Source organism: Quercus robur, chromosome 2 (genome assembly GCF_932294415.1).
Source record: "Quercus robur chromosome 2, dhQueRobu3.1, whole genome shotgun sequence".
Taxonomy (NCBI): Eukaryota; Viridiplantae; Streptophyta; class Magnoliopsida; order Fagales; family Fagaceae; genus Quercus; species Quercus robur.
The window spans coordinates 33,605,635-33,622,243 of NC_065535.1; the positions used below are offsets into that span (position 1 = coordinate 33,605,635).

General features: G+C 41.0%; 3 protein-coding genes and 1 non-coding gene across 4 annotated transcripts; 1 reads left to right on the forward strand and 3 right to left on the reverse strand.

Annotated features, from left to right (window-relative positions):
• Positions 1–754: 754 nt before the first annotated feature.
• LOC126697916 (late embryogenesis abundant protein At1g64065-like) lies at positions 755–7,157 on the reverse strand. Its single transcript, XM_050395048.1, has 3 exons — positions 6,988–7,157; positions 1,656–1,665; positions 755–1,159 (listed from the first exon to the last, which is right to left on the reverse strand). Exons 1-3 carry the CDS (start codon positions 7,155–7,157, stop codon positions 755–757), a joined length of 585 nt encoding a protein of 194 aa, XP_050251005.1.
• A 1,678-nt stretch (positions 7,158–8,835) lies between these two features.
• LOC126716242 (small nucleolar RNA snoR20a) lies at positions 8,836–8,931 on the reverse strand. The gene has a single exon (XR_007652055.1). It is a non-coding gene; the product is annotated as a small nucleolar RNA snoR20a (small nucleolar RNA).
• Positions 8,932–13,906: 4,975 nt separating this feature from the next.
• LOC126697925 (uncharacterized) lies at positions 13,907–14,902 on the forward strand. Its single transcript, XM_050395066.1, has one exon. It carries the CDS (start codon positions 13,907–13,909, stop codon positions 14,900–14,902), a length of 996 nt encoding a protein of 331 aa, XP_050251023.1.
• Positions 14,903–15,689: 787 nt separating this feature from the next.
• Positions 15,690–16,609, reverse strand: LOC126713427 (late embryogenesis abundant protein At1g64065-like). Its single transcript, XM_050413180.1, has one exon. It carries the CDS (start codon positions 16,489–16,491, stop codon positions 15,844–15,846), a length of 648 nt encoding a protein of 215 aa, XP_050269137.1. The 5' UTR covers positions 16,492–16,609; the 3' UTR covers positions 15,690–15,843.

Sequence of the window (16,609 nt, forward strand, 5' to 3'; positions counted from 1 at the left end):
CCACTCCAGTATAAATACCCCTTTTACCCACGATTGAAAGAGAGCTTCCAGAGAGAATTTTGAGAGAGAAACCCTAAAGAAAAACAAGATTGTTTCACCCACAATCTATACCTTAGAGTCTCTTCAAATTCCCCTACTCTCTTCCTCTCCATTGTCAAATCCTTGAGAGGCATTATACCAAACCTGGTTCTCACCATTATCATCTCTGTGAGACAGTTGTTTGGATTTCTGGGAAGCAGTTAGGAAGGAGCCAATCTTCATTGGTTGATGCTACGGTCTAGTAGCGGAATCCGGGAAACTAGAAAAGAAAAAGGTTAGGCGCAACCTCGTTGGAGCAAGAAGCTTGGAGGGCTTAGGTGCACTGGGTAGATTAGGCTTGGAGGGTCTATTGCTGTCCTTGTATCCCAACTGTATTTTCTAGTGGATTGATTACCGCTTGGAGGGCGGCGGAAAGGTTTTTCGCCGAGGACTTCGGTTTCCTCTTCGATAACACATCGCGTGTTGTCTTTGTGTTTGCATCTTCCTTCCTCTCTATTTTTGCCTTTATATTTATCTGCTGTGGATTTTATTTTGTTATGGCTTAGATAGTTTATAACCAATTTCATATTATAGCATGTGTTAAGTTTCCGCACACTAGTTGTTTGACATATTGCTTGTATTGGTTAAGTTGTATTTTGGGGGTCTAAACGTTCAAAGGTGTTTTGTACACGTTTTTTTAACTTTCAAAAAGAAATGAAGCAAAACAACTTTATGTTCACTCGCAAATCATAGATTGGATCGCCTTTGATGACAAATCGATAGTCATGGAGCAGTTCATTTCGACAGATTTCTTCTTCTTCATCACAAACATCAATTCCACTTTCCCACTAAGCTTGGCCTGGCCGTTCAGAGCTAACACCCCAGCACCTAACTCAATTCCAAGAACAGTAGTGCTTGACAGGGCATTTGAATTCACATTAACTGTGACAGTAACTTTTTTTGTCGAGCGGAGCCCAGCCTTACCTTTAGGTATAGTGACTTGCCCTATTGTCACACCCTGGTACATGAACGTGGCAATGTTGCTATCATATTTGTAAGGACCAAAGTTTGTATTCTTAATTCCAACTTGGGTTGTGAAGCTTAAGTCAAAGTAAGGTGATGCTTGGCTCTTTTTCGGTTTCTCTTGTGATAGGGTTTGAGCGGCACTCTCTCTAGAACTTGTAGAATAGTGCGTCCCTTTCTCTATTTAGGTGTTTGTGTATCCTCAGCTTTCCCATCTCACCGGGGTAGTGGTAGGGTGGTCCTGGGTTGTTTTATCCCTTTAGGTTCTGTGATTTTGTGGTTTCCCATATGGAGGATGTGGAAAGTATGTGGAAGAAAATTTCTTTGTCGGAGGAAGAGGAGCACGGTCTTGAGGTGCCCAAGTTATCTGGGGTTTCAAGGTCGCTTTTAGCTGGAAAATTTCTAATGCACTGTACAATTAACAAGGAGGCGGTGATCAGGACCTTCAGGCCGTTGTGGCATACGCGAAAACCTTTTCGAACCCATGAGATGGGTGAAAATAAATTGGTTTTTGAATTTGAGAATGATGTAGATTTGGAAAGGGTCATGGAGTACGAACCATGGACCTTTGACAAGCATTTGGTTCTTTTCCAAAGGATTGAAGATTCCACAACCATCTCTTCCCTCTCCTTTACTGAGTGTGCCTTTTGGATCTAGATACATAACCTCCCCATCAAAAGTATGACTCCTGAACTTGGGATGTCCATAGGTAAATCCTTAGGCAGGGTTATTTGTGTTTCTGCAGCTAATGAGAATGCTTCGATCGGTCGCTCCCTACGCGTTCGTGTTTCCATAGACGTGACTAAGCCTTTGAGCAGGGGGAGGAAGCTATGAGATAAAGGCGTTGGGGTTGGTTGGGCGTCCTTCCGCTATGAAAGACTCCCTAATTTTTGCTACTGGTGTGGTAGCTTGTTGCACGAGGACAGGGAGTGTGAGTTGTGGCTTAGCAACAAGAAAAAGACTTCATTGGAGAAAGGTCAGTTTGAGCCATGGATGAGAGCTGAAGTGGATCTTGCTGGCCGTAAACCATGGAACTCTACATCGGTGCCGGAGCGTGGGGATGTTTCGCCCCCTCACCAAAATAAAGCTCCACCGATTTCGAAAAGACCGACCCATCAACCTTCTGGCTCGACAGTCGAGGTTGCACTTACCGAGACTCCCCATCCCGATAAGGTTAGCCCGGTTGTGGTGCCTGAAAGTAGTGTACATGCAAAGCCTCTGCAGGGTAACCTGGAAAGTTTTGAAAGGACATTACAGTTGATTGACAGAGAATTGGGATTGGCTACTGATCCTGTGGCCCCATGTGTGAATCACTCTGAGGCTGTAATTAATGCGGAAAAAATCCCTCCCACGAACTCTCCCGCACGCAAAGATGCCAAGCATAGACCCTCTGCTTGCCTTGTTTTGGATCGTGGTTTTAGGCCGAAACAGGAAGATGGGCCGAGTCCCACTTTTGCATTTTCCCCTGGTTGTACAAGGCCCCCACTTCAGGACATCTCTAATGTTATTGGGCCTAAGAATAAGCCGAAGTCTCCAAGCCAAGGTACGTGGACTCGATTGGTTAGGCAGCCCACTACTAATCCTTTAGATGAGAATATGGGTGTTTTAAGTAGGATGAGGCCTGCACCTGAAGACCCAGAACCTCATGCAAAAAAACGTAAAGCGTCCCTCCCAGTTGATTCTAATGAAGCAAACTCTCTTTTGGCGTTGGCTGGTGCTCAGCCACGCCAGTCACCATGAATTGCCTGAGTTGGAATTGCCGCGGGCTTGGGATCCGGCGGTGAGTTCGAGAGCTTTCTGATCTTGTGAGAGCTAAAGGCCCCAACCTGGTTTTCCTGATGGAAACCAAAAAAAATAATTCGTACATGGAGAAGCTTCATTGCCGTCTGAAGTTTGATAACATGTTCCTTGTCCCTAGAAGAAATCTTAGTGGCGGTCTAGCCCTGTTTTGGATGAATGAGCTTGACCTTCATATTCGCACCTTCTTCCCTCATCACATTAATGCAGTGGTAAATTCAAGGATTGATGACGCCTGGCGGTTTACAAGATTCTACGGAGCCCCGAAGACAGTCAACCGGGAAGATTCTTGGTCCCCGCTTCGCCATCTCAGCTCCCAAACTAGTCTCCCCTGGGTTTGTATTGGTGATTTTAACGAAATCACAAGGCTGGAAGAGAAGTCTGGGGGGCCCTTAAGATCAGATAAGCAGATGCAAGCCTTTAGAGATTGTCTTGATTTTTGTGGTTTCAAAGACATTGGGTTTTCTGGGTTGCCTTTCACCTAGTGTAATAATAGGTTTGATGGTCCACTGGTTTGGGTCAGGTTAGACAGAGCTGTGGCTTCAGCCGAATGGTTGCTCATGTTCCCTTCTATTCGGTTACACCATCTATCTGGTTTTTCTTCCGACCATAAACCCATTTGGCTCTGCTCCGATGATGTGCATTGTCGTTTCTACCGCCCTCAAAGGCCTTTCCGTTTCAAAGAGATGTGGACAAAGGATGAGAGGTGTGAAGGAGTTGTCCATGTTGCCTGGGATTTGTGCCTAGTCGGAGACCTTATGAGTCAAGTTCTGCAGAAGGTTAGTAATTGTCAAACTCAACTGCATTCATGGAATAAAAATGTGTTTGGCAATATTAAGGGGTCCCTAATTCGCAAAAGAAAGTTGTTGGCTAAGGCGGAATCAAAAGCTATTTCTGGCCAGGGCATCAACCAGGTCAAAGTCCTCAGAGAGGAAATTAATAACTTGCTGGATTTAGAAGAGTGCATGTGGTATCAGAGAGCCAAAACTGATTAGCTCAGATATGGCAATCAAAATTCGAAATATTTTCACTGCCGGGCAACTGGGAGGAACAAGAAAAATTTCATTTCTAGTCTTGAAGATGACCACAGTATTTGGGTGGAGGGTGAGAACAATGTTGGTGAGCTGCTTAATGGTTTCTATTCATCTTTTTTTCCTCGTCTTATCCTACTGAGTTTAATGAAGTCCTCGAAGGTGTGGAGTCCCGGGTTACCCAGGAAATGAATGCGGACCTGCTCCGCCCATTTATTGCCTCAGAAGTCCAGGCTGCTCTTGGGCAAATGAAAGCTAATATAGCCCCTGGCCCAGATGGGCTTCCCCCCTTTTTCTACAAACAATACTGGTCAAAAATTGGCCCTGATGTCTCTGATGCTGTCCTGGGTGTGCTGAATTCAGGTAACCTCCCAAATGCCCTAAACCACACTTTCCTTACTCTTATTCCAAAAATTAAAAATCCAAGGCGTGTAACGGATTTTAGGCCTATTAGTCTGTGTAATATTCTGTATAAACTTATTGCGAAGGTGCTTGCTAACCGCCTGAAAAAGTTTCTTCCTCAGCTGATTTCAGAATCTCAGAGCACCTTCTTAACAGGCCGCCTCATAACTGACAATATTCTGATTGCTCATGAGACTCTCCATTACCTAAAGGCCAAGCGTTCTGGTAAGCTAGGGTTGATTGCTTTGAAGCTTGATATGAGCAAAGCCTACGACCGGGTAGAATGGGATTTCTTGGAAAAAATCATGGTTAAAATGGGCTTTAGCAATAGGTGGATTGCTCTTATTTCTATGTGCATAAGATCTGTATCCTATTCTATTCTGCTAAATGGGCAACCTCAGGGACTTATTTCTCCTCAAAGGGGCCTTCGCCAAGGCGATCCTCTGTCACCATACCTATTTTTGTTAGTCACTGAAGGGCTGCATGGCCTCTTGAAAAAAGCGGAAGATGAGGGCAGGTTGAGAGGCGTCTCCCTTTGCCCGGCTGGCCCCCGGATTTCTCACTTGCTTTTTGCTGATAATAGCCTAATTTTCTGTCGTGCCTCCATTTCTGACTACAGGACTATCCAAGAAATTCTTCTGAAGTATGAAAGGGCTTCTGGTCAAAATATTAATCGGGGAAAAACCAACCTGTTTTTCAGCTCCAACACGCTCGCCCAGATTCAGGCTGAGATTATAACTCTATTGGCAATTCCCGCTGTCCAGCGATACGAGCAATATCTTGGTCTTCCTTCCTTGGTTGGCCGAGCAAAAAAGAAATCTTTCAGTATGATTAACGAAAGGATATGGAAGAAGCTAAAGGGTTGGAAAGAAAAATTATTGTCCCAAGCGGGTAGGAAGATTTTAATTAAGGCGGTGATCCAGGCAATTCCCACTTATACCATGTCATGCTTCAAAATGCCAAAAGGTCTTATCTATGAAATTGAATGCTTGATCAGAAAATTTTGGTGGGGCTACCGTGGTGAGCAGAAAAGAATTCACTGGGTCAATTGGGAGAATTTATGCCTTCCAAAAATTGAGGGAGGGATGGGTTTTAGGGAACTCAGCAAATTTAATGACTCTCTCCTTGCTAAGCAAGTGTGGCGCCTAAAGAACAATGAAGATTCTTTGTTTCATAGGGTCTTCAAGGCTAAATTTTTTCCAAACTGCTCAATTATGGAGGCAAATAGCTCAAGCAAAGGGTCCTATGCATGGAAGAGCATAGCTCAAGCTCAACGGGTTATTGATTTGGGCTCTGTTTGGCGTGTTGGTGATGGTAAGTCCATAAAAATCAGGGGTGATAAATGGTTACCAAGCTTGCACAGCAGCTGTATTGTGTCCCCTCTCTCGTCCTTTTGCCCTATCTCAACTGTAAGTGCCTTGATTGACGAAGAATCTCACCCCTGGAACTTGGACCTGATTAAGAATGAATTCCTAGCCCATGAAGCTAAAATCATCTTGGGCATCCCTTTGAGCATTCACAATAGCACTGATAAACAGGTTTGGCTTCCGTCCAACCATGGTGTGTTCTCCACCCGTAGTGCCTATAAGCTCTTAACTTCGACAGTGAGACTAGCCCTCCTTAATTGTTCGGACTCAGCAAGGTGTAGCCAAATGTGGAAAGGTATTTGGTCCCTTCAAGTCCCTCACAAGGTCAAGCACCTGTTGTGGAAGGCAGCCAATGAGGCAATCCCTACTCTATTCAATCTATGGAAAAGGCATGTGGTCCAATCGGTTTCCTGTCCTGGCTGTAAATTTGATTGTGAGGATACTATTCATGCTCTGTGGAGCTGCCCTGCTCTAAGGATTATCTGGGATGCTGATGGCCTAAGTAAAAATCTACTCAAGTATAAGCTCTCAAAATTTGCGGACCTCCTTGAGTTGATTTTCTCGGTTCGGGGTAGTGCCAACATGGACCTTCTTGCAGTGATTTTCTGGCTGATTTGGGAAAAAAGAAATGCAGATCGCTTGCGAAATAGCTCTTTTGGCTATCAAGATATCAGACCCAAGGCCATTCGGTTTCTTCATGATTTCTCGGCTGCTCAGGTTCCGAAAAATCCCCATTCCCCTGCCATGTCCGTTAGGTGAGTCCGGTGGATCCCTCCCATCTCCCCGTGTTACAAAGTGAACTACGACGGAGCAATATTCAAGGAAATTGGGGCGGCGGGTTTGGGTGTGGTCATCCGAGATGCGGAAGGTAATGTGATTGGTGCGCTTTCAGAGAGAATTCCCCTCCCCCTTGCTGTAGCCACGGTTGAAGCTCTTGCCTGTAGAAGAGCTGCCCTGTTTGCTAAGGAACTGAGTATTTTTTATGCTACTTTTGAGGTTGACTCTGAAATTGTAACAAAGGCTCTATGTGGTGGTGATACGAATCATCCTGAGTTCGGCCTTGTCATTTCGGACTCCCTGTTTCTTGCTCGCAGCTTCTGATCTTGTAACTTTGTTCATGTAAAACGTTTAGGCAATTTAGTTGCCCATTATCTTGCTAGATTGTCTAAGTCTGGTAATGAGCTTCAGGTCTGGATAGAATCCGTTCCTAACGAAATAGCTCCTCTTGTTTCTAATGATGTTTTGTAGTCTCTATTTTCTATCAATATAGCAGACCTTCGAGTCTGGTTTCTCAACAAAAAAAAAAAAAGTAAGGTGATGCTTGGGTTCCAGTGTTGAAGTTCTGGAACGTGATATTAGTACCCAACCTGACCTTAGGGGTCTTAACACGCATCACAATGAGTGCAAATACCAAGATGACAATGGTCTGAAACACAGCAAAAGCAGAAATATGTATGGCCAACTTGATCCTTTTCTTTCGCCTGAGCTCATCTGATGTCAAAGTGCCATACTCTGCCATTTTCTTCTCTCGGAACAGCATATGCAAAAGCTTGTTTCTATTTCTTTATGCTACTTCCTTCTTTGAAAGGTGTTAATTGGGATGCTTGGAGTAGTTTGTACAAATGGAAGCAGAGTGGGTGCTTATATATCGATACAAGGCTCGAACAATTTTTCTGATGGAATGAATTAATAATGAAACTAGAGCTTACTGTGTGTCAAAGGGTCCAATTTTTCTTTCAAATTTTCTGCCTGTGATGGCACTAAGCCCACTGACTTAGTCTCAGCCAACACACCACACACACGCACTGTAGGAACACTATGAATAGAATTATCAAGAGAATGCACACACACACAGCACACACAGTATTTACAGGGCACCAACCCCAACCTTCATTACTCAATATCAAGTACAAAGGAAGCCTGAGAATCCACACGAATTTCTCAAAGCAAAACAATACACTCTCTCTGCTGTTGACAACCCCAACAGCCTAGGATAATATACAGAATAAACTGCCATGGCAGTTACTACCAAGTAACTGCCCCTTTTCCTGGACTTGCTGCCACATGTAATCTGACTTAGGACACCTTCACTGCTGCTGCCTTACACGTTTCCAGCCTTTGTACTGCATGTCTGAAGCACCCACAATGCTAGGAAACGTTGGTAACTGCCACCAACTGCTGCTGCACACACAGCACATGCCAGCCCAATACTCAGCATCTCATCATGGGTCTTCTGCCCATGTTCCAGCAGCCTACATGTGATGCCCATCACATTTTAGAAGCCTTGGCCCTCTACCCAAGCCCTTCCTTATCAGCATCACAGCCCACATATCATGTCCATCAACAGCACACTAAGTAACTGCCATCAGCCCACTCACATCAGTCCATACATTCAGCCAGCACCAACCAGCCCAATGTCTTGCACAGCATATCATCAACATCAGCAGCCCAGCACTGCCTTGCACACAAGCCACCAAGCCCACATACAAAGCAACCAATAACCAAGCCATCATGCCATGCACTACCACGTAGGGTCAGCACCACCTGCTGCTGCCCATCATCAACAAACCGTTGCTACCCACCATGGCCCTCCTCTGCCATGGCCTTGGGGCATCATGTGGAGCAAGGTGCCTCCACATGCTGCCCCTCATCATGCTCATCAAACTGATCCCAGTAGGGGGACTGGGCTTGTCCCCCTCAAAGAGCACTTAGGAGCTTCATTAGATAGGCATGAGGAGCCATTGGTGTCTTGAGAAAACATTGAGCCATGTGACTGGCCTGATGTTGTCCAAGCACTCCACTTCCTCATGCCATCATCAGCAACCTGCAAAGCTCCTAACACTGTGTGTGGTAACTATTAGAGAAGCCATCAAACGCGGCTGATCAGAGTCAGCGTGAGATTTTTGACGTGTAGAATCTAGATAGCCTCTCGTTTCGGGAAGACTGGCAGACTGTTTTGAATGAAAATGCTGTAATTCGTTTTGCTAAAGGACTTTTGAAGTTTTGGGGCATCATTCTATAGGAGTATTTTATTACTAATGCATAGTATATATTTTAATATATATAAAAAAAAGAGATTATTTTATTAAGCTTAGAGGAAAACGTAGGCTTTTTGTCGCCATATTCCTTGGTTACCATGTGGGAAATCAAATGATACTCTTCAACAATAATAATAATAAATAAATAAATAAATAAAAGCCTCTCAGACCGTCCTAGTTCATGAATTTCGACACAGAAGCAAGTTTATTATCAACTTGCATTTCAGTCAACCATTAAAGATCTTCATCATTGGCTTCAACAATAAACATGAGCCAAATGTGAAAAATAATAATAACAATATAGTCTCAAAACTTGCCATGACATCATTCTTACTTAATTATGATTGAATATAGTTTTTTTCTAGAGAAAAATATGATTGAATATAGTTATAAAGATCAGACTGAAGGTTAATAAATCACGGGTAGAACTGTAGGTTTAATTATAATTTAAAATAAAGATTAGGAGTATTTCTTATAATTTTTGTATAGCGTAAACATAGAAAGTTCAACAATTTATTTATTTTTATGATCGCATTGTAATGTTAACACTTAACAATATTGTGATAGGCATGACATGAGGGACCAAGAAAGCCGTACAAGTATCCCCCTTAATTAGGTCAATAAGTCTGAAATTGTTTATTCTCACAAAATGTAAATTGTTTAAAGTGGTGCCTTAAGATGGCTTATCAAAAAAAGTGGTGCCTTAAGACATTTTGATTTAGTGCTATATTCTTTGTCATTTCTAGTGTTATTGTCAGGACTCCTAAATGGGAGCCTGTCCTTGACCCCAAGCAAATGGGATTAGATTTTAAGACATTTAATTTGGTTTAGTGGATCTTTTCAACTGTTAGATAATTGTGATAGGTAAAATCTTGTTATATACATCATTCTTAATAGACTTGATTGCTTGAACGTTGTTTCTAGGTTCCAAGGTATATGGTGATGGTCCTAATAACTTGATTGGCCGTGCCTTTTGTGTTGTCCACTTGAGGTAACTATTAAGAGATCCCAGTGAAAGTGTACCTTTAAAAGGCACTTTTGATGAAACTTAGGAATAGAAATCAATCATTTTGGCCAATTTTTTAACATAATTTTGCAAATTACAGTTAATTTGTCAGCAATTTTGCTTGAGCAAATTAACTTTTCAATACACATAAAACATATTAGATAGAATGTTTGCCTGTACTTTGAGTTATTTGCACATGTGATCGTTTCACTTGAGGGAACTGCATCAAAATTCTCAAAATTAGTCTCCTTCATAATTCCTTCTTCACTCTTCCACTTTCATCGAATTTTTCATTACAGGAAATTAGTCTCCTTCATAATTCCTTCTTCACTCTTCCACTTTCATCGAATTTTTCATTACAGGAATTGATAGTTAAAAAAAAATTGGACCATCATTCATATCATGACTTCTAAAAAAATATAATGTTGTATTGTTCTTGTTATTTATCGATTTATAAAAAATGCAATATGTTAATATATATATATATATATATATATATATATATATATATATTTATAAAAGGAGAAATGCGTGATTTATCATCTTGTAAAATATGAGCATATTTTATTTAATAATTTGGATAATCGATTTCATGAATTTATTGGATTATTTGGAAATTCTAAAAATTTTAAATCTTAACTTATCTTGATCGGAAAATTAACGTAATTCACAATTCCACATTGGATTATAGGACCATGTTGAACCAATGATTACCTAGCCTAATACTTGAGTCATGATGGTACCTAGTGATTATCTAGCCCTAGTCAACTCTCGACCTTCTGTGTGGTCTTTCTCTACCACCTCTATGTGTTTTTTCTCCACCTTCTGTGTGGTTCTTCTCCACCTCCAGTGTGTGGAATTTCTCTCCTCACTCTCATTGTGGGTCCTTTCCAACTTAACCTGAATTTTCCCATCAATCTATCCCCAAATCTGAGTATTTATACCCACATATTCATACCCAAATTTTGTGAGTTTGCTCAGGGAGGCGACTATCTTTGCTCCTCCGTGGGTCTGGTTTGTTGTCTCTGTACAGCGGGTTGTTTTGCCTTTTGTGGGTCTTGGTTGCTGGAATAGCCCTAAATCCACAACCAATGAGTGGGTCGGCGTCCCTTTTGTCTGGGAATCAACTTCAGCAAGCTATGATTCTCCTTGCATGGAATTGTCGTGGCCTTGCCCAAGCTGAGTCGAAAAGATCTCTCAAAGCCATTGTAAATAAGGTATGTCCTGACTTTCTATTTTTGTCTAAAGTTAAAATTATTTCAAATAGAGTCAAATCTCTCCTTTATTCATTGGGTTTCTATAAGTTAGAATGTGTTGAACCAAGAGATATTAAAGGAGGCATCATTTTGGGATGGAAAAATGGTGTAGATTTGGAAATTGTGATGTCAAATGATAATATGATAAATGGCCTTGTATTCTCGGATCCAATAAATGAACCATGGCTATTGTCAATGATTTATGGGCCAAGTGCAAGGTAGGGAAACAAGCCTTTTTGGAAGATCTTCAAAAGGTTGGTGAGTCATTTGCTGGGGCATGGCTGTGTATGGGAGATTTTAACAACTTGTTGGGGCCAAGTGATAAGAAAGGTGGGAAACCAATTTCTTCATCTTCTACTGGGGGATTAAAAGGATTGGTAGATTCTGCAAGTTTAATTGATGTAAAATTTGTAGGGGCACCTTACACTTGGTCCAACAAACACCCAGGCCTTGCCAACATAAAAGAAAGACTTGATAGAGCTCTAGTTAATACTAGGTGGACTGAAATTTTCCCAAGAGCGCTGCTGAAGCATTTTCCCTCAAATTCCTCTGACCATATCCCAATTGTTCTTTTCACTGAAGGAGAAGAGGGTAGTAGACCAAGACCATTCAAATTTGAAGAAATATGGACAAGGAGGAGGCAAGTAATCTTGCGGTGGAGAATGCTTGGAGGCTCAATGTCCTTGGTTCCCCAATGTTTAGATTATACAAGAAGATCAAACAAGCTAAACTAGAGCTAAAACAATGGAATAGATCCTGCTTTGGCAATGTACAATCCAAAATCAAGGAGGCATGGAAGAATTTAGACCAAATTGAATGCTTAGACCCAAATCCACAAAACTTGGAAAAGGAAGCAAATTTGTGTATGGAAATCCAAGAATTGTTGAAAAGGGAGGAAATATTATGACGTCAAAAATCCAGAATCAAATCACTTACAAGCTCTGATCTCAATACAAGATTCTTCTATCTAAGTACAGTGATAAGGCGAAGAAGAAATTCCATTGATTTTATGAAGAAAGAAAATGGAGAGTGGATTTCAGGTTGGGAGGAGATTGGTCAATGCTTTCAAACCTTCTTTAATAACCTGTTCTCTTCTTCAACCCCAGATATTCCTTATGATCTAAGTAATTTAATTCCAAGGTGCATCACCCCAGAAGATAATGAAATGTTGCTAGCCATGCTTTCAATGGAAGAGATCAAAACAACAGTATTTTCGATGGATTCTCATAAAGCTCCTGGGTCTAATGGAATGTCCCCCCTTTTCTTCAAACACTACTGGCACTTGATAGGTGGTGATGTTGTGGATGCAGTTTTAAGCTTCTTCCAAGGTGGTTGTATGTTAAGAGAAATAAATCATACCTTTATCACCCTAATCCCCAAGCATGAGGGGGTTGCCATGGTTAACCAATTCAGGCCGATTTCGCTTTGTAATGTGTTATATAAGATTATTTCAAAATTCTTAGCAAATAGATTGAGACCACTCCTCCACAAGATGATATCTCCCTGGCAAGCTGCCTTCATTCAAGGTAGAAAAATACAAGATAATAGCATAATAGCCCATGAAATCATTCATGCTATGAGAAAGAAAAAAGGTAAGGAAAAGTGGATGGCAATTAAACTTGATATGGAAAAGGCTTATGATAGACTGGAATGGCCTTTTATTCTCAATGTCTTAAGAAATTTTGGATTTGATGAGAGATGGATAAATTGGATTTCAGAATGTATTTCAACTACCTCTTTTTCTATACTCATAAATGGCTCCCCATATGGATTCTTCCAACCACAAAGAGGTCTAAGACAAGGGGACCCTCTTTCCCTATTCCTATTTATCGTAGCAGCAGAAGTGCTATCCAAACTCTTGCAAAAAGCTGAAGAGAGTAAAAAGCTAAAAGGTATCAAGCTTGCTAAGGGATGCCAACCAATATCTCATCTCCAATTTGCAGATGATTTGTTCATTTTCGGGAGAGCAGATGAAGAGAACATAAGGTCCATTAAAGAATGTTTATCCACTTATTCTTCTTGGTCAGGGCAGAAGATAAATACCCACAAATCTACCATGGTTTTCAGCAAAAACCTAACTAGTTGGCATTCTAAACATTTGCTAGCTGGGAGTATGGGTTTGAAAATTGAAGGGTCAAAAGGAAAATATTTGGGGCTGCCAATGCTGATAGGAAGGTCAAAGAAAGGTACATTTCAAGAGGTGGTGGAAAGAGTGGAGAAGAAGTACCAAGGTTGGGAAGTTAAGATCCTCTCACAGGCTGCTAGAACCTCCCTAATTCGCACAGTTACCTCAGCCATGCCATCATATGTTATGTCCTCTCTTAGGCTCCCAAAAGAAACAACAAAGAAGCTTGATGCTTTAAATAGGAAATTTTGGTGGGGTTCAAAGGAGAATGGTTCCAGCTGCTGCATCCTGAAGAACTGGGATTCTATTTGCAAACCCAAGTCCATGGGAGGTCTTGGCCTTAGAAAAAGTGAAGATTTCAACTAGGCTCTACTAGCCAAACTAGCTTGGGAGGTCCAAAAAAATGAGGATAAGCACTGGGTAAAAATATTTAAAAGAAAATATCTAAGGGGTGGAAGTTTTTCCAATACAAGGCCACCTATACAAGCATCTTGGATTTGCAAGAGCTTATTTAGTTGTAACAAGCTCATTAAGAAAGACATGTGCTATAAAGTGGGAGATGGAAGAAGTATTAACATATGGGATGACCCTTAGGTCCCTAAAGAACTAGATTTTAGGCCAAAACTCAAGGTTGGGGTGGCTACAAACAACTTGCTAGTAGCAGTGCTCATCCACCATGACTCAAGACAATGGGATAGGGAGAAAATTTTTGATTTATTTAAGACTCAGTCTGCTATAAGGATCCTCAATATCCACATTCTTGCTTCCTTAAAGTGTGACACCTTATGCTGGGGACTAAGTCTATCAGGTGAGTTTACACTAAAATCAGCATATATGTTAAAAATGCAACAAAGCAACACCTCACTAGGGCCAATGCATGAAGAGCATTGGAAGATGTTGTGGAAGAGTAAAATGCATGAGAGGCTTAAGCTTCTTCTCTGGAGAATAGTTTGCAAATCTCTTCCGGTCCAGGAGATTCTTAGTAAAAGATTTCCAATTCCTAACATAAGTTGTCCAGTTTGTGGGGAAGAGGTTGAAACTGTTGAACATGTCTTTATACACTGCCCCATCACAGTTCAAGCTTGGGCTAACTCAGTTTGGCCCTTAAACATGGATGTTTTCAAAGATATGAATATTGATCAGTGGATAAAGATTATAATAAATCCAATTGAAAAGTTAAAGATCCAAGGCAAGGAAGCAAAGGAGTTTTCTCTTTTCGCAGTGGTTCTCTGTGACCAAGTTTGGAAGAATAGAAACCAAATAGTGTGGGGAAACCAACCAGTAGACTCAATCAAGCTCTCCATCCAAATAAATAAGGTATTTATTCAACACAAGCAAGCTTGGCAATCTATTCTTGGGGAAAAAGAGAACTCTCCCTCATGGAAGCCCCCTCCTCTTGGATGGATCAAATGTAACTTTGATGCAACAGTGAAGCCTGATAAGGTGGTGCTAGCAGTGGTTTGCAGAGACAGCAATGGATCCATTGTAGCAACAGATTCTCAAGAAGAATGCCTAAGTGAGCCCTTATGGGTGAAATCTAAAGCAGCTCTCTTAGCAGCTAGTTTGGCTCGTAAAGAAGTTGTTGCTAGAGTTGTGATAGAAGGAGATGCCCAATCAGTGATAAAGGCTATCCTAAACCCATCTACAACTCCTCACTGGTCCATCAATGCTATTATAGAGGATATCCGGCTGACTCTAAACTCTTTTGAATGTTGGAATGCCTCTTTTGTTTTTAGAGATTCTAACTGTGTAGCTCATTCCCTTGCCCAATGGGCTTACTTTTGTAATAGTTTTGGATCCCCTCCTCTCTGTTGTTTCTGGCTTGGTGGAAGGAGGTGAAGGCTAATTCTCTCCCCTTCCCTTGCTTCTGTTTGTTTCTGCTTTCTTTTTTTGTGTTAATATATTGTCTTATTCAGCAAAAAAAAAGATTATCTAGCCTAATACTTCAGCCTTTTGATATCACCTCGTCTATGTGATGATTATTGAACTCCGTCTTCCTGTGGTTATTGTGTCTTTGTGACGTCAGTTCCATCTAGCTATGTGATGACTTATCATGTGGCATTGGGTTTTCTTTTCCTGTTTATAATTAGTCATGTTATGGCTCACAATGCATACTATGCAATTTCATAATGAATTATTTTGAGAAACTCTGTGCAACATTATTTCAATTATTGTTGTCATATTATTAATAAAAATGACAATGTAGAGTTTAATCGTCAATTCCCCAATTATAACATGTTTTGTAAATGTCTATTATCATGAAACATACATTTGTCTTACCCCATTATTATCTATACTACTTATTGGTTATTGGGCTTAGATTCACTCAAGTTATTCACCAATCATTTCAGTTTAGTTAGTTATACATCAAGCTTTTTGCCTCCTTTGTCAATTGTGATTGGAACATTATACTAAATTGAGAGATTCACTCTATAAATGGCTTGCGATTCATTTTTTGAATCATATTCACTCTATAAATATGATTCACTCTAACGATGATTTTGTTATCACTCATTTGATAATTTGGATCTCTCGTGGAGATATATCATCAATCTTGAAAGTATATATTTCGAAGGTATATGATTTATAGCTCCTATCATTTATAAATATTTATAAAGCTCTGGTGTTTTATACAAAGGAAAAAAGAAAGAAAAAATGTATTCTCTAATAGTAAATTGTGACAATGCCAGCACTCCCACAAATCATAAATTTATAATAAGAACAACAAATCCAGCAAATCAAAAGAAAAAGAAAATAGAATTTAACAAAAAGAAACATGTTTACTCGCAACTCATAGATTGGATCGCCTTTGTTGACACTTCAATGGTCATCGTGCAATTCATTTCGGCGGACTTCTTCTTCTTCATCACAAACATCAATTCCACTTTCCCGCTAAGCTTGGCCTGGCTGTTCAGAGTTAATACACCAGCACCTAACTCACTTCCAAGACCAGCAGTGCTTGACAGGGTATTTGAATCCACATTAACTATGACACCAACTTTTTTGGTCGAACGCAGCCCAGCTTTACCCTTAGGAATAGTGACTTGCCCCACTGTCACACCCTGGTACATGAACGTGGCAATGGTGCTATCAAATTTGTAGGGACCAAAGTTTGTGTTCTTAACTCCAACTTGGGTTGTGAAGCTCAAGTCAAAGGAAGGTGATGCTTGGGTACCAGCGCTGAAGTTCTGGAACGTGACATCAGTGCCCAATCTGACCTTAGGGGTCTTAACACGCATCACAGTGAGTGCAAACACCAAGATGACAATGGTCTGAAACACAGCAAAAGCAGCAATATATATGGCCAACTTGATCCTTTTCTTTCGCTTGAGCTCCTCTGATCTTAAAGTGCCAGACTCTTCATCACTTCTGGACTGCCTAGTTGCTGGTGCCAATGGGTACTCCTGCTGGTTCATTTTCTCTGCCATTTTTCTGCTCTGCGACTTGTGAATACAAATGTTCTTTTCTGTTTCTTTGTGCCAGTTCTTTGTGTAAAAGGAGAACGTTAGGATGCTTGGAGTGGTTTATGGAAATGGCAGCAAATAG